The 26,769-nt window shown below is 53.7% G+C and overlaps 2 protein-coding genes across 2 annotated transcripts in view; both read right to left on the bottom strand.

Annotated features, from left to right (window-relative positions):
- Nucleotides 1-3,399: 3,399 nt before the first annotated feature.
- On the bottom strand, nt 3,400-4,693 carry LOC112631587. The gene has a single exon (XM_025396953.1). The coding sequence runs from the start codon at nt 4,552-4,554 to the stop codon at nt 4,006-4,008; it is 549 nt and encodes a 182-aa protein (XP_025252738.1). The 5' UTR covers nt 4,555-4,693; the 3' UTR covers nt 3,400-4,005.
- PALD1 (phosphatase domain containing, paladin 1) overlaps nt 3,400-26,769 on the bottom strand; it is a 90,824-nt gene continuing 67,454 nt past the window's right edge. The window contains exons 18-20 of the mRNA XM_025396952.1: nt 24,830-24,970; nt 7,291-7,446; nt 3,400-5,287 (exon numbers count right to left, since the gene is read on the bottom strand). Of these exons, the coding sequence (XP_025252737.1) occupies nt 5,135-5,287; nt 7,291-7,446; nt 24,830-24,970 (450 nt within the window). The 3' untranslated portion in view covers nt 3,400-5,134. The remainder of the gene's footprint in view (nt 5,288-7,290; nt 7,447-24,829; nt 24,971-26,769) is intronic.

Genomic DNA, 26,769 nt, shown 5'->3' on the forward strand with positions numbered 1-26,769 from the left:
CTCCTGGAAGGCAGGCTGTCCCTGTCCACATCTCCATGGTGCCTGGCATGGTGCCTACTTTGTGTAGATGCCCAATTTTGCAGTGATCTGCTGCATCACTGCCCACAGCCCATATGCACAGACCTCCCCCTTGCACAAGTCCCCTTATACACAGAACACTAAGGGCACTCAACACCACGCTCAGGGGTGTGTGTCCCAGGTGGACCCAGCTGATGCCCGCCTAGTCTGGGCAAACTGGTGTGACAGGACCCCCAGAAGATTGAGGGGCTTCCAGAAAAGAACATGTCTTAAGGGAGTGGGAGCCAGGCATATCAAGGCTGCTAGCTGGGGTACCGGGTCTCCACCAGGGCAGCAGGGAAGACAGGGTGGAGGCTCAACCAGGGACCTGCGCAAATCCTTGGTTGAAAGTAGGCACAGACCCAAGGTCTCGTCCCACCTGACACCGCCCAGCATGGGCACCTGAAATGGGGGTGGGGGTGGGGTCAGGGTTGTCTGAAACCCTGGAAGCAGTGAGGATGCCACATGACAGTGACCACATGTGTAGGTCAATGGGGGACTCCTTCTGAGCACTCACAGGGCTTGGAGAGAGAGACTGGGCAAAGTCAGCTAAAACTGATTGTATACTCACAAGCACTGTCAGGCACTGTCCTAAAGGTTAGATGTGTATTAATTCATTTTTTATTATATAATTCAGCAATATGTACTGGTATTTAAGAAAGAGACATAACAAAGGATGTAACAAAACATCACTAGTGGCCGGGCACAGTGGCTGATGCCTGTAATCCCAGCACTTTGGGAGGCCAAGGCAGGTGGATCACCTGAGTTCAGGAGTTTGAGACCAGTCTGGCCAACATGGCGAAACCTTGTCTCTATTAAAAATACAAAAATTAGCTGGGCGTGGTGGTGGGTGCCTAAAATCCCAGCTACTTGGGAGGCTGAGGCAGGAGAATCGCTTGAACCCAGGAGATGAAGGTTGCAGTGGGCCGAGATTGCGCCACTGGACTCCAGCCTGGGCGACAGAAAAAGACTTCGTCTTTAAAAAAAAGAAAAAAAGAAAAAAAAAAGAAAAAAATCGCTAGTTTAGATTAACACAGAGAAAATATCAGACTAAATGGTACTTTCTTAAAATGAGCTGATAAGTAAAAGTTGTGTATGTTTATGGTGTATAAAAGGATGTCTTGTGATATATATACATTGTGAAGTGGCTAAGTCAGGATATTTAACATGCGCCTTACCTCACACTTATCATTTGGTGACACATAGCTACCAAGTTACGAGAACACTTAAAATCTACTCTCAGCAAATTTCAAATATACAACACTGTTATCAACTGTAGGAAACATGATATACAATAGATCCCTTGATCTTACTCTTAACTGAAATGTTGTGATCTTGGACCAACATCTCCCCAACCCCACCCCATTCCACTCCAGCCTCTGGTAACCACCATTTTACTCTGAGTTGGATTTTTTTAGGCTCCACATATGGGATCATGTGATATTTGTCTTTTTGTGCCTGGCTTATTTCACTTAGGGTAGTGTTCCCCAGGTTCACTCGTGTTGTCACAAATGACAGGATTTCTTTCTTTTTTTGAGACTGAGTTTTGCTCCATGGCCCAGGCTGGAGTGCAATGGCGCGATCTCAGCTCACTGCAACCTCCACCTCCCGGGTTCAAGCGATTCTCCTGCCTCAGCCTCCTGAGTAGCTGGGATTACAGGCGCTCACCACATCTGGCTAATTTTTGTATTTTAAGTGGAGACGGGGTTTCACCATATTGAGCAGGTTGCTCTCGAACTCCTGACCTCAAGTGATCCACTCACCTCGGCCTCCAGAAGTGCTGGGATTATTAAAGGCGCGAGCCATTGCGCCTGGCCAGGATTTCCTTTTTAAAGGCAGAATAGTGTCCCATTGTATACAGACCACATTTTCTTTATCCATTCATCCACTGATGGACACACTGGTCGAATGTCTCGCTACTGTGAATAGCGCTGCAGTGAACATGGGGTGCAGACACCTCTCTGACACAGATTCCATTTCCTTTGCATGTGTACCCAGGAGTGGGATGGCTGGATCATACATAGTCCTATTTTTGGTTTTCTGAGGAACCCCCCCAGTGTCTTCCAGAACGTGTGTACTAACCGACAATGCCACCAACAGGGTGTGAGGGTTACCTGTCTCCACATCCTCGCCAACACTTCTCTTCCATCTTTTCCTACAGCCATCCTAACAGGTGTGAGGTGGTTTCCAATGGCCTTTCCCTGGTGATTAGTGATACTGAACATTTCTTTCACATGCCTGTGGGTCATTTATGTGTGTCCTTTTGAGTTACTTTTTTACTATTGTATTGTTTGGGTTTCCTTTGGATTTGGGATATTAACCCCTTATCAGATGGATGGTTTGCAAATGCCGTCTCCCATTCGGCAGGCTCCCTAACTCTGCTGATTGCTCCTTTGCTGGGCTGGGTTCACTCATTTAACAAGAGGGCTGAGACGATGCTGACCAGCAGGAGCCACTGAAATGTGGGTCAGTGCCACTCATGTCATTGCTAAGCGCCCTCCCACAGGCTACAGCAGGCCCAGGGCAACTTCGGGACACACACAGGCACACCCACTCACTCCTGTGTGTCTCCACCCAGCCCCTCCCCACATCCCAGGGAGAGAACTGCAGAGCCACCCCACTCCCACCCTCCCCCACTCCGGTGTACACAGCTCTACACTGGTGTCTGGAAGCCACACAGAGCATTCTAGGACCCAGAGAAGACAACTTCCATACCTTGCTGGGCTGGGGATGAATCCCCGGGGCCTTCTCTCCTAGTCCGAGGAGAGCACCAACCCTAGGGGTGGTGGGGGCTCTCGGTTCCGTTCTGCCCCCCCAGCTGACCTCAGAACTACAACCTTTTCCCCTAACCCTGCAAGCGCTGGGGGAAAGGCCTGGAGTCAGTGCTCTCTCTACCCCACCCTCCCCACTGACTCTTTAAATGCCAGCATTCAACCAGGGGTGAGGTGTGTTCAATCAACCAGGGGCCCGAAGGGGTCCAATGGGGTCCACACGGGCTAGGGGAGAAAGTGGAGGCTGAGATCCACGTTTCTTCACAGGCCCCCAATTCCACTTTGCTCTATACCGTTTCCCTAGATGCAGTAGTCCTTCATACATTAGCGAGAATTCACCGGTTCCTTTGCTTTCTTCAAGGAGGAGCTCAGTCTGACATCCAGTTTAAGAGGGTGAGGCATAACTGGGAACGCGTGTCTGCAAAAACCCGACCGCTCTAGAGCTGGAAGTGCCAAGAGCAAGTGCTCTTGACCCACTCTGCCCACACACCCTTACTCTGAAGGGGCAGGGACCCCAGCCTGTTGTACCAGTTCCAGAACGTCTGACACTAGAGACGCATTAGCAGCCAGGTGCACTCACATTTAGCTGTTTTTAAAGCTTAAAAGCTCTGTACAAAAAAAAAAAAAAAATCACAAATGAATCCTCACAACACCCCTGTGAGGTAGGTAGGCAAGTATTATTCTCCCATTTTACAGATATGGGGAAACTGAGGCAGAGAGGTGATGTGATCAGCCAGTGGTCCCAGTTCAGCTGAAAGTCAGAGCCAACCATGAGAATACAAATGATCCCTCCCCATTCAGTCCCATCTCTGACTCCGCATCTAGACCTTGTCTGCAAAGAAATTAAAACTTTCAATTCATGCAAAAATAAAAACAATAAACCTGAAAAGGTAGTGAACAGACATACAGTAGTTCTGCAAAAGAATTCAGCCAAGGGGGTCAAATATTTTCCAATACTGGGTAAACGGGAACAACTTCGGCCTCCTCCTCTTTTCAAACATCATGACCAATGGCACATCCTTTTTTTTTTTTTTCTTTTTTTCCTGCAGAAGTACACGATCCTAACCAAAGACAGGCTTTCCTGGTCCCAGAGAGCCAAGCAAGGTGGACAGCCTCCTCACTGTTCAGCTCCTGGGTTTCAGCAAGCACCAGTCCCCAGCTGGAAGAGCTGCAAGACTCAACTCAAACATGGCACTTCTCTACCACCTGCTCCCAGCAGCCCTCCCACTGTGTGGACAGAGTGGATCCCAGCAGCCTCTAACTCAGCAGGGTCTGGCCTTTTCTGCTTCCACCAGGAGGCAGGCTCAAAGATGCTCAGCAAGGACAACCTGGAACCCAGGTGATCCCCTCCCACCACCCTCAGTGCACCCCTGCACACCTCACTGTCCATGAGGACCACCCCAGCAACCGCCCTTGGCCAGCACTCCTTGGGGCTCCTGCTGCAGCAGGTGGGGGCACCAGGCCATCCTGGGCTGCTGGGACAGGGAGAGGTGCCGGGGGACCTGCAGCTCCAGGCCGTGGCTTCCTCTGTGCCTCCTGCCCAGGTTCCCAGGCAAGTGGAGCAGGCCTCTTCCACTGTGCTGCGTCCGCATCCTGGAAGCTCTTTCCTCCCCGAGAGGGGCTCCCCAAGGTCTCCAGCTCCTTGAGAAACCTCCACCATCCTGCCAGCCCCACCAGGCCAGGTAGGTGTCCTTCCTGCAGTCTCCCAGGTTGGAGATGCGAGCATGAGAGTCCAGAAAACTGGGTGAAGCTGCCTTTCACATAATAGGTCTATCCAGAACACTGTCCCCTCCACCCACCTCAGGCTGCGAGACGCCCGAGGGCAGTGCTTGGGCAGCAAGAAGGGGAGCGGCAATGGCAGAGCAGCAGGAGTAAGGAAGTGGGGAGCCACCAGTGGCTGGGTCTGCTCTGTGCCAGGGGCTGCCAGGCCAATCTGAGAGCAGGGAGAGGAGGACAAAGAGATCCACACTGTCTGGCAACTGGGGGAGTGAGCTCCTTGGAGGCCAAACGCCAGCCTGTTTGCAGGTGCACACAGCAGAGTGTGCACCTTGTGAGCACTCCAGTGAGTGCTGCTCCCTGGAGGTCAGCCACACACCTTGGTGGTTTGCAAGGGATGGCTGTGCTGTCTCCCTGTCCTATAAAAAGTTCTTTCTAAAAAGGCTCCCAACTCCGCCCAGTCTCTCTAGGAAGCAGGGGAATCATTTCCTCAAGACCAGCACCCCTCAGGGCCACTCCCAGCCAAGAGCACCTCAGACACCCCAGGCCCGCGTGGGGCCCTACGGGTGGGGGACAGGGAGTAGGTCCCCCTACAGCAAGTCCTCGGGGGTGGAGGGCTCGAGGCTGCAGCTCTGCGCCTGCCACCGGTAGCGCAGCCTGGAGAAGGGCTGGTCCTCCCCGCTCTCCAGCTCGGGGAATCCCAGCTCGTTGAGGATCTCGTAGATGCCAGCCTTCGATGCCACCTGGGAAGAGAGCAGAGGCAGGGGCAGTGTTTCAGGGGAGGGAGGATGCCACTCAGGCCACTCAGTTCTGAGGATGAGTCTGTGGCCCGTGAACCTGGTGACCTGAACAAGTTTGCACCTTGATTTCTGTTAACTTCTCTGGGCCTCAGTTTCCTCATAGGAAGGAAAAGGCTCTACCTCACAGGACTGTCTCGAGGAGGACTCTACACGTACAGAAGTACTGGGCAGACAGTGAGTGCTCCATGCAGAGAGCAGCAAGGGAGGCCGGGCACACGCTGGGCCCTGTGCGGCTCAATGCTCCCGCATGGATGCCCAGGAGCGGGCCTGCAGAGGGCTGGAGGAGGAACATGGATGCAGGGGCAGGTAAGGCTATGGCCTCTGCCCCAGTTGGCCCCCCTGGACGCTCAGGCCTGTCGCCCAGCAGCCCAGACCCTGGCGCCAGACTCAAACCATCCACAACCAGTCCCCTTCTTTCTCCACCGTCCTGGGGGTGGGGAGGGTGCAGCCTCCACTTAGAACAAAGGAATGGGTCCGTCCCGCTCTGGCCCTGGGGCCGCCCTCACTGCCACCCTCCACTCATCTGCAGGAGAGAGGGGCTGAGGTCCCCTGAGGATGGAACCCACACTTCAGCCTGGACTGGCAGCCCTCCTTCCTTGACCTCCCCCAGTAGGGGATTCAGCTGGGGAGGGGATCAAGCTTCCTCTCGGCCCCAGATTCCCCCAGCTTCCGCTCTCCAAGCAGAACCAAGCAGGAAGTGTCCTCATCCCCTTCCACCTCCACCCCTCCCCAGGGGCTCACAGAGGAAGCTGAGCCCAGGCCTGCTCAAGAGGGTGGCCCCGACATGGCCTTGGTGTGACCACATCAGGTCTCCTGACTCAACACACATCACATGCACCGGGGGCATTTCAAATGCTTCTCCACCTGACGACCTGAGGCCCACCCTCAAAGCCTGCCACTCTGCCTCCACTCCTTCACAGCCCTGAGTCCACCTCACACCTGCCTCAGTCCCCGTACCCTTCCTGTGCCCATTCTGGCCGGGTCACCAGCCCCTGCTCTCCACCCACCCACTTCCCAGGAGCTAATTCCAGGCTCTAGTCCAGATGAGAACTGCCAGGATCTGCTGGTGAGGTCTGGAGGGGCCAGCTTCCTGGCAGAGGAGTAATTACAGGCCGCTTTGCCAAGGAGGGAAGGAGGCCTCTCTTCTGACCTAGAGGTGCCAAGGTGGCAGCTCTGCCTCTAAAACAGCCAAGTGGAAGACGAGCCAGGAGGCCAAACAGAGAGGATCCAGGAGGCTGGACAGCGAGGGTGGTGTCTTAGGTCAGGATATGGTGGGCTCTGGAGCCAATCAGTCAGCCCTAATACCAACCTTGAACAAGTCACCCACCCTCTCTATGCTCAGTCTCCGTCTCTGTAAAATGGGAGAGCAACAATCACACCGTGCTAGACCCGCCTAGTACAGGCTCCAGCAGACGGCACTGTGTGTCTCCCCGCGTCCCCATGGCAGCCTTCGGGGCTGGCACCCACAGGATCACATCCCCTCCATGTTAGTGCTAAGGCCAGCAGCTGTGGAGGAGTTGGCTCACTGGTACAAGGCCATGGCTGGAGGGAGAAAGGGGCAGGGCCACCTCGCAGAGCACAGGTGAGGGCTGACCACAATTGTGGGCATGAAGTGCCCAGAGCCGCCATCCACGCAAGGGTGGCTGTGCTGATGTGTGCTACAGGGTCCCAGTCCCAAAGGCTGCCCTGCTCTGTCCCCCACCACTCTGTCCCTCCCTCCTCCTCATTCATCTGTTCATTCATCAAACTCATCAACTGCCTGCCAGGCGCAGACAAACTGCTCGGGACCCAAAGTCAGATCAGACAAACTCTTGGCCAAACAGAAGCCTCCTGCGGAAAGGGGGATGGAGGCTCTTCCCGCCTGTCACGGGCACGGCGCGGCTGTGACCCAGCTCCATCTGCAGGAAGCAGCTAAAGAGGCCCTCTCGGCCTCAGCCTCCCCTCACCTCCTGCATCCAGGTGCTGAAGGGCCTCTGCCAGGAGCCGGCCTTCTCCAGGTGGAGGTACGCATTGAAGAGAATCAGGCAGACATAGCGTTCCAGGTACTGCAGGCTCCGCAGCTGCAGCCTCCGCATTTCCTGCGCCTCTTTAGCTGCCTTTGCCTGGAGGACAGGACAGGGTGCGGTCAGTGTGGGGGGTCAGTGTGCCCCCCAATACACAAACATACCACCCCACTGCCCTGAGCGCCAGGGCAGGTTGATCCAACCTCAGAGCCAAGGGCACTGCCTCCACCTGACTTACAGGACGAGCAAGCCAGGGCTGCGGGTCAGGAGCCCACTTCCCACCTGAGAGGCATGGCCGGCCTCCTGGCCTCCCTCTCCTCATCATGGAATCACAAGCACTGTCCTGCTCTAAGGGGTGAACGGGGACAGCAGGAGAGCTCATTGCAGATACCCTCCACAGTGCCTGAGGTGCGCTGAGGCCCTCCCACATGGCAGGATCCATGTCCAGGGTAGGAGGACCCTTACTGCCACTTCCTGCCAACTCCCAATCCTCCAAGGACCAGAGGAAAGGCTTCACTCCTCTCTCTGCAGCCCCAGGCCTCCCGCAGGGAGGGTATGAGTGCTCTGACCAGTGGCCTGGGAGGCGCCGATGGCAGGGGTCATTAAGGCTGCGTTCTTGGGGCTCTGCCGTGTGGATGCACATTAACCTCCTCCCACCGACTGACCCGCTCCTGCACTGGGCCTACTGGGTGGGTGAGTTCATCCTCCAGCCTTGAAAGGGAGAAACCCCATCTTAGCCTCTGGGCCCAAAGGTCCCTAAGTGACTTCCAAAAGTGAAAGGGGTACACGTACAGCCCTCACCCTCTCCAAGGCTGGGGACAGGTAACAAGAAAGGCTACCTGGCCAAGGAGCAGCAAGAGATGAAGCGGCTGAGGAGAGGGTTTGGGAGAGGAGGTGTGAGTGCAGGGGAGACTGTGGGGCATCGATCTTTTAAGCAAGCAAGCCTAAGCATCTTCATGGGAAATGCCACCAGGCCACGTGCTGGGGCGAGAGGGACAGCAAAGTCAATTAGAGAGGTTTCCCAGAGAGTGTGGGAGTGCCGCTGGGCCGTGGAGGCCTGGTGGATTTGCACAGACAGAATGTGGACCAGATGGGGGAAACACAGAGGTGAGGCTGGTGCCTGGAGTATGGGGGCTGAGAGGGGCTGGCCTGGCTGGAGGGAGAATGAGGAGGGATAAGAGGTGGTTCTGCCATTCTGCTGGGCTGGATCTATTACGGAAGCCACCTGTGTCACCTAGAAAGTTTATCCCCAGGTCAGCGGTTCACAACCTTGCTGTCCATGAGAAACATGCGCAACTTTAAAATGCAGATGTCTGGGCCCCACCTAGAACAATCCAATGAGAATCTCAGCAAGGTGTGGCCTGGGCATCGGGGTTGTCAAAAGCCCTCTGGGTGACTTTCTATAGCCAGGGTTGCACACTATGGCTTCAGTACTGGGGAGCCATCGAAGGCTTGAGAGTATGAGTGACCCATTAACAGAAGACGTATGGGAGATTTGTGCTCAGGAGGAAGGGAACTTAAAAGAGAGTCCTTTCTAGGTTCTCCACAATGTGGGGGGTCAGGGGACAGGCCACAGGCCAGGGATAAGACCTAGGACATGCACAGCCGGGCTCTCCTACAGGGCACCCTGCCCACCCTGCTCCTTCCACCCCTCACAGACATGTCACCCACCCAGCACCCTCCCCTGCATGCTATGGAAGCGGAGTTTGGAGAGTGAAGGCCACACCTCGTCTCACACCCACCCCCCAGACCCACAGCAGCTCTCCCTGCTCCAGGAAAAGGACGTGGCACAGGGGTCATCCCTCGGGCACCAGGAACAGCTGTGCGAGGACACAGAAAGACCCAGCCTCTGGGAGCCGGAAAGGGCTCTTCGCCTCACAGCTGGGCTGCAGCTGGAAGCCCTTCCGCACAGGAACACGACGTCAGCCTACATGCATCTCCTCCTCAGCCCTGGGGTGGGCTCTGCGGCCTCAGACGTGGCATGGCCCACAGTCCCAAGAATCAGAGCTGGAGTAGCCTGAGCAGGGCCTGTGGTCCCCAACCTCCCACTTCTACCTCCACGGCCTCTGCTGTCTTTGCCTCCAGGGTCGCAGAGTGGACGGTAACTTGCAAAGCCTGCCCACCCATCCACCCAGAAGGAGCTCTGGGGCCCTGGAGATGGGGGCAGGGGTGAAAGGTGGACAGTGGGCTGTGCCCAAGAGGGGCGAGGGGACTAGAGCCAGCACTGTGACTCCCTGGGAGACGTGAGTCCCATAAGCTGGGTTCAGGTCCTGGTTCTGCCATTTAAAGTCACAGGCCCCAGGTTTGTGGAGGTAGGATTTCTCAGCAAAGTGAGGGATAAGAAGGCACCTGTGCACCACAGAAAGCTCACTAATCCACTCATCCATCCAGCAGGGAGGGGCCGCTACACCGTGCCTATCACCCAGCCACAAACTGGAGATGCAAAGATGAACTACTCACAGGCCCTGCCCTCTGTGCCCGGAGGGGATGGAAATCATTTCAAAGCAGCCAGAACAGCTGCATTCCAGGATGACAGAAAGGGGAGAGCGGGGCTCAAGGAGGAGGGGACATCCAGGGTGGGTGAGGTCTACAGAGGAGGTGGAACGGTGTCTTGAGAGGGGGAGAGCATGAAAGGCAGAAAGGGGGCCCAAGAATGAGATGAGTCCCCAGAGTACCCCCTCCCAGGGTGGGCAGAGGGGGAAGAGCTCATGGCGGTAAAAGAGGGGTGAAGGTGAAAGGCCAGGCCTGGAGTGGGTATGGAGGCCAAGCCAAGGCCTGGCCCTGCAGACAGAGGCCAGTGAGGGCTTCTGGGGATCTGAGGATGGGAATGGCCTGTGGCTGCCGCAGAAGGGATTGGGGCCACTGGGGGTAGGATTTGTTTAGAGACTGAGGAGTGAACAACAAAAAAGATTTTACCTAAATATAAACTGCAGCCAATACAATGCGACCCTGCCTATCTGCAAGGATGGACAGTCTGCACCACAATGCAACTGGCTGCTCTCCACCCCACCCCTTAGGCTGCTTCTATCCTTCCCCAAGCTCCATCCCAAAGCCTAGAGCCTACTTCAAAACATTTTCTTAGAAGGAAGGAAAGGAAATCATCCACAGTTCCACTGGGCAAGAGCCATTCTAAACTACTTTCAATTAAAGAGCTCAGAGGCAATGTGCTATGGGCGTGAAACGCCCTCAGCTCTGGCTCTGTGCCATGGACATGACCACACCAGCACCATCCTCTCCCACAGCCATGGGGATGCCTGTTGCAAGAGACACGGGTAAGGATTAGGTCTGAGGAAGATTCTCTGGGGTGAGAGGTGGAGTGGCTCCTTCTGAGCTCTACTGGCAAAGGCAGAATTATCTCCGAATTCAGACCATTGTGTACAGGTGACGCCTGACCCCCGCCCCCAGAAGGTTTCGAGGGCACGTCTTGCTGGATCACAGGTCTGTGATTTGAGACACACTCCCATCTTCCTGTCAAGGCCCTGGTTTCCTTAACACCGTCCCATGTTAGCACCACTGCCTGGGGAGGAGGATGGGTCAGCCACCTCCTGTCGATAAAAATAGTGGAGTTGTTTATAAACGGCCTGGCAGGCCAGGCTGTCATTAGCTGTGGTGGAGCCGGACGAGGCTTCCTCACCCATTGGACTGAGCCCTAAAATAGAAGAGGGCCAGGAAAGCTGGCTGGGCCACTGGGTACTTCGGGCCTCTCAAACATCCAGCCCACCTGGCATCGAGGTAGCCCAGCGTTGCCAGCGGGGGCTCTCATGAAGCTCTGCTATTTGCCGAGCCACCAGGGAGAGGCCCACTGAGGCAGGGCTGGGGAGCCTCCCCAGGCTACCACACAAGCAGAGCACGAGCGTTGGGGTCTACTGAGTGCCACCTGCGGGTCAAGCACGTCACATCCTGACCTGAGGATTAGACCCTAACACATTCTCCTAGCAACCCTGTGAAGGAGGCGAGACCATCCTATTTTGCAGATGAGGCTCAGCAAGGTTGTTTTTTGTTTGTTTGTTTTAGCACATGCTTAATTAACCCTTCAAACAGTAGGCATCCTGCCCAAACTCAGAGTTCTGAGCTGGGAGATGAACCCCAAGACCCAGCTCTTCCTACCACCCTCTCCTGCTTGGCCACAGTCAAGCCCACCACTCCCTGCTCACTCTTGTCTCTGTACCTTCACCCACACTGTTCCTCCTGCCTGGCAGGGTTTCCTCCAGGCCTATGATAAGCCCCCCACTCTCCCAAAGTGAAGCCGCCTGCTCCAAGCCTTTTAGCCCAACAGCCCTGCCCTTCTCAGTCTCCTCTGCCCTCAGGCCGAACCTTTCAATTAAAAGTTGCGCTAAATTCCACCTTGACAGATTCTAATTGCTTCATCAAGGCAGGGGCTGTCTCAAAACACCCATAAACCCAGGGGCGGGCACCAGCCCATAACCAGGTTTACCCCTCCCCCTTCTCCCCACCGCACTGGGGGTCTGCACAGAACCTGGTATGCAGCAGGCGCTCACTGAGCACTCCTCCCCAGGCCCCTCTTTTGCTGGCTCATGGCTTCTAGTATCATCTTGAATCCAGATCCTAGACAGACTCTGAGGATTGCAGACTGGGACATGTCAGCGGCTCAAGTGCTCCACATGGATAAGGGTCAGGCAGCCCAAACCCACAAAGCATGTCCCAGTGAACCTCCTGAGTGCACCCCAAATCTGCTGCGCCCATAAGCCTGCCCATCTCCGTGGCAACTCCACCCTCCCAGGTACACAGGCCAGAACCCGGGACTCCTCCTTCACTTCACCCTTCTCAACCCCACGGCCAATCAGTAAACCCCACTGGCTCCACTTCAAAACACCTCCAGAGGCTGACCACCTCTCACCACCCTGGTCCCAGATACCCTCTGCTCAGCGACAGCTCCTGGCTGGTTCTCTGCCACCTCTCCTGCCCCCTGCTGTCTATTTACAACATAGCACCTAAGTGACTCTACAAACAGTAAGTGGGTGGCTCTGCCCAAAACCCTGCAATTTCTTCCTTTGCACTCAGAGTAGAAGCCAAAGTCCCAGCAATCCCAGAAAAGGCCCTACAGTCTGCCTCCTGTCCCCATAACCTCTGACCTCCTCTCCTGCCCTCCCGTTCCCTCGCTCTGCCCCTCAAACACACAGGCAGCTCCCACCTCGGGGACCGCACACAAGCCACACCTTCTGTCTGGACTGTTCTTCCCCCAGACGCCAGCATGGCTCCTCCTTCAGGTCTGTTCAACGCCACCTTCCCATGGAGTCCCTGCCTAACCACCCTACTTATTTAAAACTGCAAGCTCTCATACCGCCCCGTCGGCACCTCCTAACTGTGGAGTCCTAATTAGGGAAAGGAGTCAGGCTGGCAGGACCAGGAAAAAGCAAACAGAGAAAGCAGATAAGCTCCAAGTCTGCCTTTCTTCATGGTCCAGGACACGGCCCTCCTACGCAAATGACACAATCTTCCAGTGTCCAGCTATCACCAGACCCTCGGCTGATAGAAAAATGCAACTTAGCTCACTGCAACTTTGGCATTATCAGTACTGCACAAAGCTCTCTTCAGCAAACAGCACAAGCGCTGTCCTAAAAAATCCCCAGCCTGGCCAGGTGCGGTGGCTCACACCTGTAATCCCAGCACTCTGCGAGGCCGAGGCGGGTGGATCATGAGGTCAGGAGATCGAGACCATCCTGGCTAACACGGTGAAACCCCATCTCTACTAAAAATACAAAAAATTAGCCGGGCATGGTGGCGGACGCCTGTAGTCCCAGCTACTTGGGAGACTGAGGCAGGAGAATGGCGTGAACCCAGGAGGCGGAGCTTGCAGTGAGCGGAGATTGCGCCACTGCACTCCAGCCTGGGCGACAGAGGAAGATTCTGTCTCAAAAAAACAAACAAACAAAAAATTCCCCGCCAACCTCTGTCTCCTTGCAACCAGCTTCTCTCTTGCTAACTTGCCCACTGCACCCTTGCAACGTGTTTCCATACTTTCTCTAAAAATCTGCCTTTCTTTACCTTTTACATACTTTCTCTAAAAATGTGCCTTTACTTTTTTTTTTTTAAACACCGCAACCAGCCCTTTACCTTCTTTAGTAAGAAGAATTTTAGCAAATTCTTCTTTGCTAAACCTTTGCTAAACAAAAAACCATGTAATACCAGCCTCAGATAGTTACAACCTGTGACACTTAGAGGCTCCGCTTCTCCCAACGGACACCCTGCTGTCCAACAGACCACAGCCCTGATGTGTGTGCTGCCTGCCACAGGTCTCCCTCACTAGAGTACAGACTACATGAGGGCGGGGGCTTTTGCCCTTTGTTTGTGTGGCATCTCCAGCACCTAGCGCAGTGCAGTTGGTAGGTGTGTAATAACTGTTTGTCAAATCAATGAATGACGATCATGTGCATCTTGCATTTTCATTCATCCCAGCTTCACAGGACACCTCGGTTGCCTATGCCAACCCCTTTGCCTTTCAGAAAGGGAGGCTGAGGTCAAAGAAGTGAAATGACCTGCCAGGGTCACATGAAGAGTAGGCAATAGAGCCCAAGCAGGAACCCAGGCCTCGGGTCCACCGGGGAGGCCACACACTTGAAGACCTGGACGCAGCTGAGGCTCAGGAGAAGACAGCCCCAGAGGAGAAATAAGAAGAGCCAACAACCCAGGCAACAGAAGGAGACCATCTCTACCAAAAGAACAACAAAAAAGAGGCAGGTGTGGTGGCACGCACCTGTAGCCCCAGCCACTCAGGCCTGGGAGCTCAGGAGGGAGGATGGCTTGAGCCCAAGAGGTCAAGGTTACAGTCAGTGAGCCATGACTGCACCACTGCACTCCAGCCTGGGTGACAGAGCGAGAGTCTGTCTCTAAAAAAAAAAAAAAAAAGAAAAGAAAAAAAAAAAAAAAGAGGAAGAGCCAACAAGGCCAGGCTCAGGGTCTTCATCAAGCCAGCCAGAGAGCAACCCTCCCCACCCTGCCACCCCTGCCATTACTGAAGCCTGAAGCCTCCTTGCTATCCCCTCGCTCACCGACTCAAAAGAAAGAAACCTGGCCTGGTGACCTCTGCCTCCAGCTGAGGTGGGGCCCAGGCTGGGGAGGCAAGTGACAGTCCCCAAAGACGGCCAGTGGCTGAAGGGCAGGTTCCAGGGCCGGGAGCCCACCCTCTTCCCAAGTGCAGCAGCAGCCACTGCGTGTGGTGGGTCTCCACCGAGTCCCTGCAAACTGCATCCTCAGGCCAGCCCAGCGGTGGGACCCCAGCACAGGAAGTACCTAACCTCTGGAAGGGAGAAAATCGCCCTCAATCCATACGGGTAACCCATTTTCCAAAGGTGACATCATATTTTGTTAAGTAATTTCAAAGTGTGAAGGGACTTGACCTGGTGCCGTGGGCCACTCTGCATGCCATGAGTTCAACAGACGCTGTTCAGCAGCACCTCTAGGCCAGGCACAGAGATTTAACGCTGAGAGGACACAGTCTCGTTCCTCAAGAGGCCCACTGTGCCCGCATGTAGCCCACGGAGCCTGCCTGGCAGCCCAGCCACCCTGCACACCCCACACACCCCATCCCACCTCCCGTGGGCCCCAGACTGGTCTTCACCACCATCCCTCAAAGCACGCAGAACAAGGGTAACAATTCCAGGTGACAGATGGAAAAACAGGGGTCCAGGCAGGCCAAAGTGACTTGCCCAAGGTTCCACAGGGAGTTACTGGCAGAGCCAGGGCTTCCAACCCCTGACCCAGGGCTCTTTAGCTTGCTGCAGAAGAATGCCCTGTCCTGGAAGACCAACAATGTGGACAAAGAACCAAAAGGGTTAAATAATGAAGGTGCAGTCAGGCTTTCCTATTTATTTATGCAATGATTTACTCAACCTTCCCTCCATCCACTCACTAGAAAGACATTTGTGGAGCCCCTACTTGTGCCAGGCAGGGTGCTGGAGTCAGGATTTCAGAGGTGGACCTTGCAGCAGAAACAGGGATCTCTGGTAACAACCACAATCGGGACAATGGGAGAGGCAGGCACTGAGACAGGGTCTCTGGGGATTACCCAGGGGGTGAGGGAGGCGGTGAGGCTGGAGTTGAGATTAAACCCCTCCCAAGCCCACCAACAATTCTAAGCCCAGTGGTGCACACTTAGAAACCACAGCTGCTCGATGGATGTCTGTTGTTGAATAAAACAGGAAAGTCCTCCTGCAGAATGGAAATATCAGCTTGCCCTACAATGGGAAGGAAGAGAGATGAGTGGTCTCAGCAGCCAGGTATGGTGGCTCACACCTTTAATCCCAGCACTTTGGGAGGCTGAGGCAAGAGGATGACTTGAGCCCAGCAGTTTGAGGCCAGCGTGGGCACCACAGCAAAGACCCTGTCTCTACAAAAAAATTTAAAAATTAGCCAGGTGTGGTGGTGCATCTCTGTAGTGCCGCCTACTCAGGAGGCTGAGGCAGGAGAATCACCTGAACCCAGGAGGTTGAGGCTACAGTGAGCTATGATTGCACCACTGCACTCCAGCCTGGGCAACAGAGCAAGACCCTGTCTCAAAGAGAGAGCGAGGGGTCTCGGCTACTGAGAACATGTGTCCTACACACATGCATACACACACGAGAGCACATGTGTACTCACATGCACACTCACACACACACTCCGTTCTGGAAGCCGTTCTAGGCTGGGTGTGAAAGAGCCCAGGAAGCAGCCTTTGCTTGGGTCCTATTTTATGTGACAGCTCATAGCACTGCAGGGCTGCCCAAGTTGCTCCGGCCCTCCTCCCGAGACACATTACCTACTGGAACCGCGTCTCTGGGGAACAACTTTGGCAGCCAGGGAGCCAGGGTGGTTTTTTTTTTGAGACGGAGTCTCGCTCTGTTGCCCAGGCTGGAGTGCAGTGGCGCCATCTCGGTTCACTGCAAGCTCCACCTCCCGGGTTCATGCCATTCTCCTGCCTCAGCCTCCCGAGTAGCTGGGACTACAGGCGCCCGCCACCATGCCCGGCTAATTTTTTTTTTTTTTTGTATTTTTAGTAGAGACGGGGTTTCACCGTGTTAGCCAGGATGGTCTCGATCTCCTGACCTCGTGAGCTGCCCGCCTCGGCCTCCCAAAGTGCTGAGATTAGAGGTGGGAGCCACCGCGCCCAGCCAACAGCCAGGGTTTTCAAGAGGCTGAGAGAGACCCTGCCTGGGGCTCAGAGCCAGAGCTCTCTGGCCTTTTATTTTTCTTAAGAAATGACTTCAGCCCTTGGGACACAGAGCTGGTCTCTCTGACCTCCTGGCAGCTCCTTTGGTCGCAGAGACAACTCTGCACCAACCCAGGCAGTCACACAGTAGTGGCTGGCAGCTTCCCTTCCAACCCTTCCCTTCTCTGCCATCGCAAGATTGCCCCCGGGTTGTGGCTGCCACAGCAAGTCGAGGAGTTGGGAGCCAGGTTCTGGTCCAGCCTCCAACCAATCACAAAACTTCATTAGGCCTCAGTTTCTTCTCAGTCAAATGCGTCTAATAAAATTTGTCCTGGTCTCACCATCTGTCTGAGGACCACAAAAGACAAAAGGTGAGTTCTTAGAAAACTCAAATAGCAACCAGGTGCAGTGGCTCACACCTGTAATCCCAGCACTGTGGGAGGCCGAGGTGGGTGGATCACTTGAGTCCAGGAGTTTGAGACCAGCCTGGGCAACATGGCAAAACCCCATCTCTAGTAAAAAGACAAAAATTAGCTGGGAGTGGTGGTGGCAGGTGCCTGTAATCCTAGCTACTTGGGAGACTGAGGCAGGAAAATCACTTGAACCTGGGAGGCACAGATTGCAGTGAGCCAACGTTGCACCACTGCACTTGTCTGGACAACACAGCAAGACTCCGTCTCAAAGAAAGGGGAGGGGAGGCGAGGGGAGGGGAGACAAGAGGAGGGGAGAGGAGGGGAGGGGAGGGGACGCTCAAAAAGCACTGCTCAAAGTTAAAGCACTACAGTCTTTATACAATAAATCTCGCTTTGAGACCAGACGACGTTGCCTTCTCCCTGTGTGGCTCCCTTCACCTCAGCTGTTCTTCAAACTCTTCCCAAGGGAAAACAGGAGACACAGGCTGTTTTAAACACCAAACACTAAGAATTAACGTCACCAGCCAAAGCCCAGGAAAAGTGCCGCTGGCATTAATGATTCTAGCAGGGCCTCCCCCAGGCGCTCTGACTTTGGTTTTTGTCATAAATATTTTCCCTTTCCAAGCCCAAAAGGAAACAACGAGGTGAGCCGAGGGTGTCACCGCCCTGGGCTGGCGGCCATGTTGGATTCTCCTCAGCCAGGGCCCGGCATTCTCACTTCCATCCAAAGCGCCGGAAGTGGCTTAGTTCAATGGATTTTCTTTCTTTCTTTTTCCCTTTTGAGGCAGTTTGTTTGTTTATTTGTTTGTTTTGAGATGGAGTCTCACTCTGTGACCCAGGCTAGAGTGCAGCAGCATGATCTCAGCTCACTGCAACCTCTGCCTCCAGGGTTCGAGTGATTCTCCTGCCGCAGCCTCCCAAGTAGCTGGGATTACAGGTGTGCCACCACGTTCAGCTAATTTTTGTATTTTTGTAGAGACAGGGTTTCACCATGTTGGCCAGACCGGTCTTGAACTCCTGACCTCAGGTGACCCTCCCACCTTGGCCTCCCGAAGTGCTGGGATTACAGGCATGAGCCAGAGTGCATGGCCTTGAGGCAGTTTTTAAAATGCCCCAAGCATCTGGTCCCTTCACATGCACGGGGCATCCGAGCCTTGACTCAATCTTGCACACACTGGAGAACAGAGGGGCATTGCCATAGGCTGCAGCCCCTGAAGTCGGGCTGCTTGAGACAGGCATAGGCAGAGAGAAGGGTCGAGGCTGTTCCCTCAGGGAAGGTCTGTCCCAGTGGAAAATATGTGCCTAGGCTCAGCTCCACCCCCTCCCAGCTGCACCCACAACCTGTGTCTGGGATGTGTTCTTTTCCTCGTCCTTCTCCTGCTCAGTCTGCGGCTTCCTCAAGGGCAAGGACCATGGCTTCCAGTTCTGTTTCCCTGCAGCAGGGCTCAAGGTGGGCAGGGAGAGATGAAATGGTGCCTCCTCCCACTTGGGAGGCCATATGGCATGGCGGAGAGGCCCAATCTGGGAGTCAGGGGCTGGGTCTTGCCCCCCTCCTAAATCTGCCAGCAGCATATTCTTGGGCAAGCTCAGTGCCTCCCTCCTCAAATGTAAAACCGGAACCAACATTAGTACGCCCTTTATCACACACAGGCAAAGTGAGGACTGTGGTCGTGAAAATGTCTATCAGCCCAGCATGGGCACCTCTCGGACTAGTTCCAAGTTGGTCAAGGAGATATCAGGACATGTGTGGCCGGCACTGGGTCTCTAGTGACTCCCTGTCCCTCCGCATGAGCCTCTACCCCATCCCTCTCCCTGCCGGCTCTCACTCCAGTCACCCAGACCCTCCTCACAGACTCCAACCACATCCAAATCTGGAGGAACATTAGGTCTTGCTGAAGCCAACATCTTTGCCTCATTTTTAGACAAGCATCTCCCAAACCAACCCATCCACTGGAGACAGGGAAATCAAAGGAAACAGCAAGCATGGAACCTGCCTGTCTGTCCCCACCACACCTGAGGGGAAGTCTCTCATTCTGGAAGTATTGCAGTTAATTAACGTAGATGGAATGAGAGAGCCAGCAGATCACCATTCTGCAAGTTGGCGATGCCCAGAAGCCAGTCATAACAGGAGAGACGACAGGACCTTCCAGCCCCAACAGCAGCATATGGCACCCCCAGTAACCATTCTGGCCACAGTGAGCCGGAATCTCGTGAAGCCTTGGCCGCGAACCATTTCCAGGAAGCACAGGCCAACTTAAACCTAGGGGTGCAACTAGCAAAATTACCTCCAGGAAGCCCAGGAAGACAACCAGTTCACCTCACAAATATATTTCAGAGGGGGAAAGGAGAACTGTTGAGATTAAAAGAGACTTAGGGCCACGTCAATCAAATGCAACATGTGGATCTTGTTTGGATCCTGATCCAGCTGCAGAAGGCCTGTGAGATTAGTGGAAACATCTAAACATTGACCAGATATTTGCTGGTAAGTAGCGACTGTCCATTGTTTAAGAGGCAATAATGGTGGTGTGATTACCTTCTTTAAAAGATCCCCCTTCTTTAGAGGTACGCACTGAAATATGCACAGAAGAAGTAGCGTGAGGACTGGGATGTGCTTTAAAATAATTCAGTGCAGAGCTCAGAGGGCTTGAGATGAAATAAGACTGGCTGAGATGGGTACTTACTGCAGCTGGGAGGTGGGCACACGAGGGCTGAGGAAATTATACTCTCTGCTTTGAAATTTTCTGTTTGAAACATTCCAAAATACTTAAAAATATAAGTTCCTACGTTTTGACTCATTCAATAATTCTACTTCTAAGTATCAGCCTTACAGAAATAATCCACACAACGGAAGAGCCACATGCGCTACGAGGTCCACATCAGCCCCATCCTAGAAGATGACAGGAAAGAACGTGAAGGGCCGGCCACACATGCTATACACAGGAACAGCATGGGAAACGGCACTTCCACTCACTGCGTGGTATGTGAACACAGAATGTGATGATGTAAGGGCTCCTCGGCAAACACAACAAAACGCCCAGGAGCCAGAGCTGTTGCTTAATTTTGCCTTTCTCTGCCCTACTAGAACGTCAGCTCTGCGCACCTTTCATCACTGGCCCCCGCCCAGTGTCCGCACAGGGCCCAGCGCTGAGGCGTTACATGCTGGCTGGGCACATGCTGAAATGCACAAACACAGCCTAGGTGAGCGGCCAGAGACGTCCCGTGGGCCTGCCACAATCACAGCTTCCAGACAGGCTGCAGGCAAGTGCACGAAGCCCAGAAAGAAAAGGGCAAAAGTAAAATCATCGCTATCAGGATTCTGGGAGACTCTTTGTTCTCCCTGGGCCATCTAAGCTTTTGGTACTTACTGTCCTTATTCCTGCTGTGCAACCTCAGGGTGCAAATGAAGATTCATGCACATTCTGAGCCCTCCTCTCTGATCCACAAAAGGATATTGACCTCCAAATTCTTCCACTGTTCCCAACTGAGGGCCCTGGAATAGCTTTATTGCTGAAGAAGCACAAATGCCATAACACAGGAGCTGTGTTCTTAACTGCTTATTATTAATGTATAAGCTGACTGCTGAAGCTGGCAGGGGGCCAGGAAAAAGAAATTCACCATTTGGGGGCTCTGGGGAGTGAGGGGCAGGAAGCCAAGTAGACACATGCTGTTGAATTTCAGGATCCCAAGTGGACTCTCGGGACTTTGGAAAACTTCAGATGGGCCAAATGTGGACCGAACCTAGAACATTCCCAGGCAAATTAAGCCGGTGGAGGGGATAAAGCCCTGCCCAAGCCTGAGCTCAGGTTCATTTACATCCAGAGACTGTGGGGGATCTGACCAGGCTGATGGCACCCCTGCACACACAGCACCCGGCCTGCTCTGAGCAGAGAAGCACAGACCCTGCTGGAGGCCACCTGGGGACTTCTGGGTTTGAAACCAGAAGGACAGCTGATACTGCAGGGGAGACCTGACTGCCAATTTCCAGAAGTCACCATTAGAGGGAAGGGGTGGTCGGGGCCGCTGCCTTTCTTGAGCCTCCACAACCTCCCAGCAGCCCACTGGGGCAACATGGATGAGATCCTTGGGTCAAGGACAACATGGTCTGGGGAGGAACATGGGCTGGGAGTGAAGACCGTTGCCTCTTATCCCCAGTCAGTCACCAATTCATGGTGGTTAACCTGAAAAGGTTTAACACAGAATGACCATATGATCCAGCAATTCCACTCCTAGGTATATAATCAAGAGAAATGAAAACATACGTTCACACAAAAACTTGTACATGAATCCTCACAGCAACATTATTCATAATAGCCAAAAAGTTCTACAACAAGCCAAATGCCTATCAGCTGATGAATAGACAGACATAATGGGATATGTCTATACAACAGAATATTATTCAGCCATGAAAACGAAGAATACATGCTACAACACAGATAAACCTTCAAACATTATGCTAAGTGAAAGAAGCCAGACACAAAGGACCACAGAGTGTATGATTCCATTTATATGAAATGGCCAGACCATGCAAATCCATAGCGGCAGAAAGATCAGTGGCTGCCAGAGGGTGGGGGAGGGGAAGCGACTGCTAGTGGGTGTGAGGTTTCTTTTCAGGGTGATGAAAAATGTTCTAAACTTGATGTGGTGCTGGATGCACAACTCTGTGAATGTACTAAAAACCACGGACTCATGCACCATAAATAAGTGAATTGCATGGCACGTGAATTATATACATCGTGAATTGTATGTCAATAGAGCTGCTGTAACGGAGATTGTGGGGGGATGGCAGGTCCCCCAGTGTGGTCCCTTCCAGCATCAGTATCATCTGGGAGCGTGTTAGACCTCCAGACCTCCAGAATCAGAAGCTCCAGAGTGGGGCCCAGCAGTCTGCATTTTAACAAGCCCACCAGGTGATTCTGAAGTCCACTAAAGCTGGGGGCCGCTGCTTAGAATATGTGGCTCTCAGCCTTGGCTGTGCACTGGAATCACCTGGGAGACTTCAAAAACAAGCTCCGTGCCCTGGCCAAGACACCCCCACCAACTAAATCAGACTCTCTAGGAGTGGAGCTCTGCCACAGCATGGTTTAAAGCTCTGAGATCTCTTGGACATGCGGGGTGCAAGCCCCTGAACCAGAGGGTGTCTCAGTCCCTCGGCTCTTCAGTGCCTCGAAGAATTTGGCCAGGTAGGTCACTGGCGCCACCTGGTGGCCATATTCTGGAATGACTCTACATCTTGCCTCTGGGCCCTCCAAGGGGCCCTGGGGCTCAGGGATCCCCGTCCTCCCACTGCAGAGGTCACAACCAACCTGGCCTTTGGAAAGGGGGTGGGTGACCTGGTGGGAGCGGTAAGAATCCTCAGCTGGCTCTGCTTCCTCTCTCCTCACTAAAAAACACTTCACATTCAGAAGGCAGCCAGAGTGACCACCTCTAACACCCCACCCACCTTCCTTCTCCAATGCCAACAGAGTAAAGCAATCACCTCTCACAGCCCCAACCACCTTTCCCTCTCCAATGTCCAAGGAGCAGCGCCAACTCACCCACACCAACTCATCTCCAACAACTTCTATGTCATCAGATGCGTGCACCAAACCACCTTTGCTGCCTCTAAACTCGTTTTGCACCTTTCGGCCCCCTGGCCTTTGCCATGCAGCCCCTCCCACCTGACACACCTTCCCAGGCTCTCTGAGGACACTGCTCCAGGCCAGCTCTGGGGGAACCCTCCTCTCTCCCCAGGGCTCAGGCCCTGTCATGCTCCCTGCTCCACCCTCTGGGTGCCTCACAATGGACTTCCAGGGCTGCGGAGATGACAGGAAGGGAGGCCTATCAGCTTCAGAAGTCAGGGAGGTAGGGGCTAACAGACCCTGGCCACCATGGGATGGAGGGTCTAAGATGCTCTGAAGCAGGCATCCTTTTTCAACTATTGGGCCTCCAGCTGGAGACTGAACTGGAAGCTTCGATTCTCAACCCTCTCAGCATCCTCTGAAAGTGGGAGGAGCTCAGCTTCTTAGCTCATTGCTGCCACAAGAGCGTTGTGAGAGGGACCCAAAGGTAACTCAAAAGGAGACTCAGGATCCAGTGTAACTATGGCCCTGAAGAAAATAGTTCTTCCTAAATTCACCAAAGTCCATCTTCTGAAACTCCTTAACCACCTTCCTCTCCCCACATTTAACAGCTTTTTGTTTTTGTTTTTGTTTTTTGAGACAGTCTCTCTCCATCACCCAAGCTGGAGTGCAGTGGAGTGACAACAGCTCACTGCAGCCTCGACTCCTCAGGCTCAAGAAGTCCTCCCACCTCAGCCTCCCAAGTAGCTGGGACCGTAGGCCAACATGCCCAGCTAATTTTTTTTCTTTTTTTTGTAGAGACAAGGTCTTGCTATGTTGCCCAGGCAAGTCTCAAACTCCTGGCCTCAAGTGATCCTCCTGCCTACGTCTCCCAAAGTGCTGGGATTATAGGTGTGAGTCACTCTTCCCCTGGCCTGGCAGCCTCTTAATCTCTCCAAACTCCCCTCCCAATTGACCTCTGATCTTGGACCCAGGTTGACCCCAGATGCCTTACCCTGCCTTCCAGCTAGGCATCCACCCTTTGCCCCAATCAGGGCCTGATCCATGACCCTGAGCAAAAGCTGGGCCCAATCAGTCATTGCCCCAATGTGTGCACAGCTGCAGCCGAGCATAGGGCTGGCTTGGGGCAGGCCCCCTCTGCAGGGGCCACAGGCAAGAGCTGTTTCTAAGAATTGCTGGCCAGCAGTGGGGAACACATGACTGGCACATACAGCCCCCTCTCAGCACCATGGAGTCCTCACCCCCTACCCGCCGGCTCGCACCACTGCCCCTCCCACTCAGCACCTGCCTCTGTCCCAGAAGGCAATCAGATTCACTGGGCCAGAGAGGAACAGAAGTGAGCACTCCACACAGAGACCCAGGAAGAAAACTCCAGAGCCCACATTAGCCTGTGGTCATGGGACTGGGCCAGTAGGGCTGAGTGTGACAGAGCAGGGAGTACTGGGGACTCAGGCAGGCTTAAGGGCACATTCTTTCCAGATAGGCTGAAAATCCAGATTATTACATGAAATCTGGACTATTATGAAACTTTTTTTTTTTTTTGAGGAGTCTCACTATTGCCCAGGCTGGAGTGCAATGGCACGATCTTCGCTCACTGCAACCTCCGCCTCCTGGGTTCAAGCGATTCTCCTGTCTCACCCTCCCGAGTAGCTGGGACTACAGGTGCCCACCACCACGCCCGGCTAATTTTTGTATTTTAGTAGAGATGGAGTTTCACCACATTGGCCAGTCTGGTCTTCAACTCCTGACCTCAGGTGATCTGCCCGCCTCGGCCTCCTAAAGTGCTAGGATTACAGGCATGAGACACCGTGCCTGGCCAAAACTTTATTTTTATAATGTGGTAAGTTATTTAAAAACAATTTTTACTGAGCAGACCAAAAACACCCCATCTGGGAGCCAGCCCCAGCCCCAGGGCAGCACATACCCACATCCCAAGATGACGGCCTCCGTGCTAGCTGTGAAACAGCCACTCCAAGACCCCGAGGGTCCCCACCCACCACGACCTGACTCCTGTCCGGGACCTCTGGTCCCCCTGCCAGGACTCAGAAACTAGAGGGTTAATGCCTGGCACCACAGGGCTCCTGGGTGTTCACTCTGATTGGCCACATCCTTGATTGGTCCCAGGGCCGCAGCAGTTGTTGAATGCTTTGAACGTGGCCCCTGCACGCATCCCCCCCACCACTCCAGAATCTGGTATGAGTGGGTTGGGGCTGGGGATGTGTCCATTTCATGGATCTCTTCCACTTCCAGAAGGTGGAAAAGTGACCAGGAGCCAAGGAGGGGCCCCTAGCAACCCCAAAGCCACATCAGCCACTCCCTGGGCCGTGCACACCTGGAAGGGTGGCTGGGGTGGGGCGAGGGCTCACCTGGCGGTAGGTGCAGATGATGATCTCCCGCAGGTGGTAGTGCATGGGCGTCATGGTCTCACTGACAGTGTCCAGCGCCGCGTCCACCTCCTTCTTCACACGGTGCCCATCGGGCAGCAGCTGCACCACCTTCATTACTACCTGGGGCCAGAGAACGGGGTGAGCAGACAGAAAGCTGGTGGGGACAGGTGAGAACCCACAGCCCCAGCACCAGGCTTGCACCCTCACCAAAAGGCCACACCAGGCCTAAGGCCCAGGTGCTGACCACAGAGCCCTGCTCCTCAGTTCTCAGTCAGAGGGAGGACGAGGGATCCTGGACATCTCAGGGGCCAGGCTACCCAGGTGCTTTTCTTTTTCCTCCACAATTGGGATTTATTGGTTGTGTTGAGGATCAGTACACAGACATTGCCATTTGTACCGAAAATCTAAAAAAGGTATGGATTATGATTCCTTTTTAGTTATCCCATTGACATTTTTTGTTGTTGTTTTATGGAGACAAGAGTCTCACTCTGTCATCCAGGCAGGAGTGCAGTGGCGTAATCAGGGCTTACTGAAACCTCAACTTCCTGGACTCAGGTGATCCTCCCACCCCAGCCCCCCGAGTAGCTGGGACTACAGGCCCATGCCACCACACGTGGCTGATGTTTTGTACTTTTAGTAGAAACGGGGTTTTGCCACGTTGCCCAGGCTAATCTCAAACTCTGGGCTAAAGCAATCCACGCCCCCAGCCTCCCAAAGTGCTGGGAAGTTATTCCATTAATTTTCCAGCCTAAAATTTGGAGGTAAATTGTTCCTTAAGAGAGTATTAAGTACCAGTATCTTCAAGTTCTGATAAGCTGTGGCATAAAAGCCCCACCAATCCACAACTTAGTATCTTGCACACCACACAGATTTTCAGTGTCAGAGCACATCAACAGAGTTACTAGGAAAACAGGACTGCCACAGCCAAAGACATCACAGCGTGCACCCACTTCTCACAGGAGAGCCACAATCAAGAAGTGGTTTTCGTTAGGAAATAATTCTACAAAAAAACATGGGAACAGAAGTGATTTAAGATGTTCAAGACATATTAAATGCACGACTGTGACTCCAAATTGCCATTTTGTATGCTCTGTATTACACGATACAAAAACCACCCCAATGCACCCATGGAATGTTAAGTTGACCTAAGGTGCTTATTTTTGTTTTGTTTTGTTTTGTTTGGGATGGAGTCTCGCCCTGTCACCCAGTCTGGAGTGCAATGGCAAGATCTTGGCTCACTGCAACCTCTGCCTCCTGGGTTCAACCAATTCTCCCGCCTCAGCCTCCCGAGTAGCTGCGATTACAGGTGCCTGCCACTGCACCCAGCTAATTTTTGTATTTTTAGTAGAGATAGGGTTTCGTAATGTTGGCCAGGCTGGTCTTGAACTCTTGGCCTCAAGTGATCCGCCCACCTAAGCCTCCCAAAGTGCTAGAATTACAGGCGTGAGCCACCACGCCTGGTCGAGGTGCTTATTTTTTAAGCAGTAGAAATCCTGCTTCAAACGAGGCCTCATGCAGAACTTTGATCTATAAAACAGATAGCTGTCACATACCAGGGGTGGAGGGGTGAGGAGGGGGTGTGAGAAGCCTCCCCACCCTCCTCCTAACCTCCAGGAGCCCCAGGTACTGCGCAGATGCTCAGAGTTGGACACTACTCATCTGATATTATCCCCTACCCAGGCCAGGTGCAGTGGCTCATGCCTGTAATCCCAGCACTTTGGGAGGCCGAGGTGGGGAGATCGCTTGAGGCCAGAAGTTCAAGACCGATCTGGCCAACATAGTGAGACCCCATCTCTGAGTAATAAGAAAAAGAAAAAGAAAAATGATATAATCTGCCCTTTATTGCAAGGGAAAACTGAAGCCTGTTTAGGTCACTCTATGGCTTTTCCCCCCCAGGCCCTCTCAGCCACCCTGTGCTG

Source organism: Theropithecus gelada, chromosome 9 (genome assembly GCF_003255815.1).
Source record: "Theropithecus gelada isolate Dixy chromosome 9, Tgel_1.0, whole genome shotgun sequence".
NCBI lineage: Eukaryota > Metazoa > Chordata > Mammalia > Primates > Cercopithecidae > Theropithecus > Theropithecus gelada.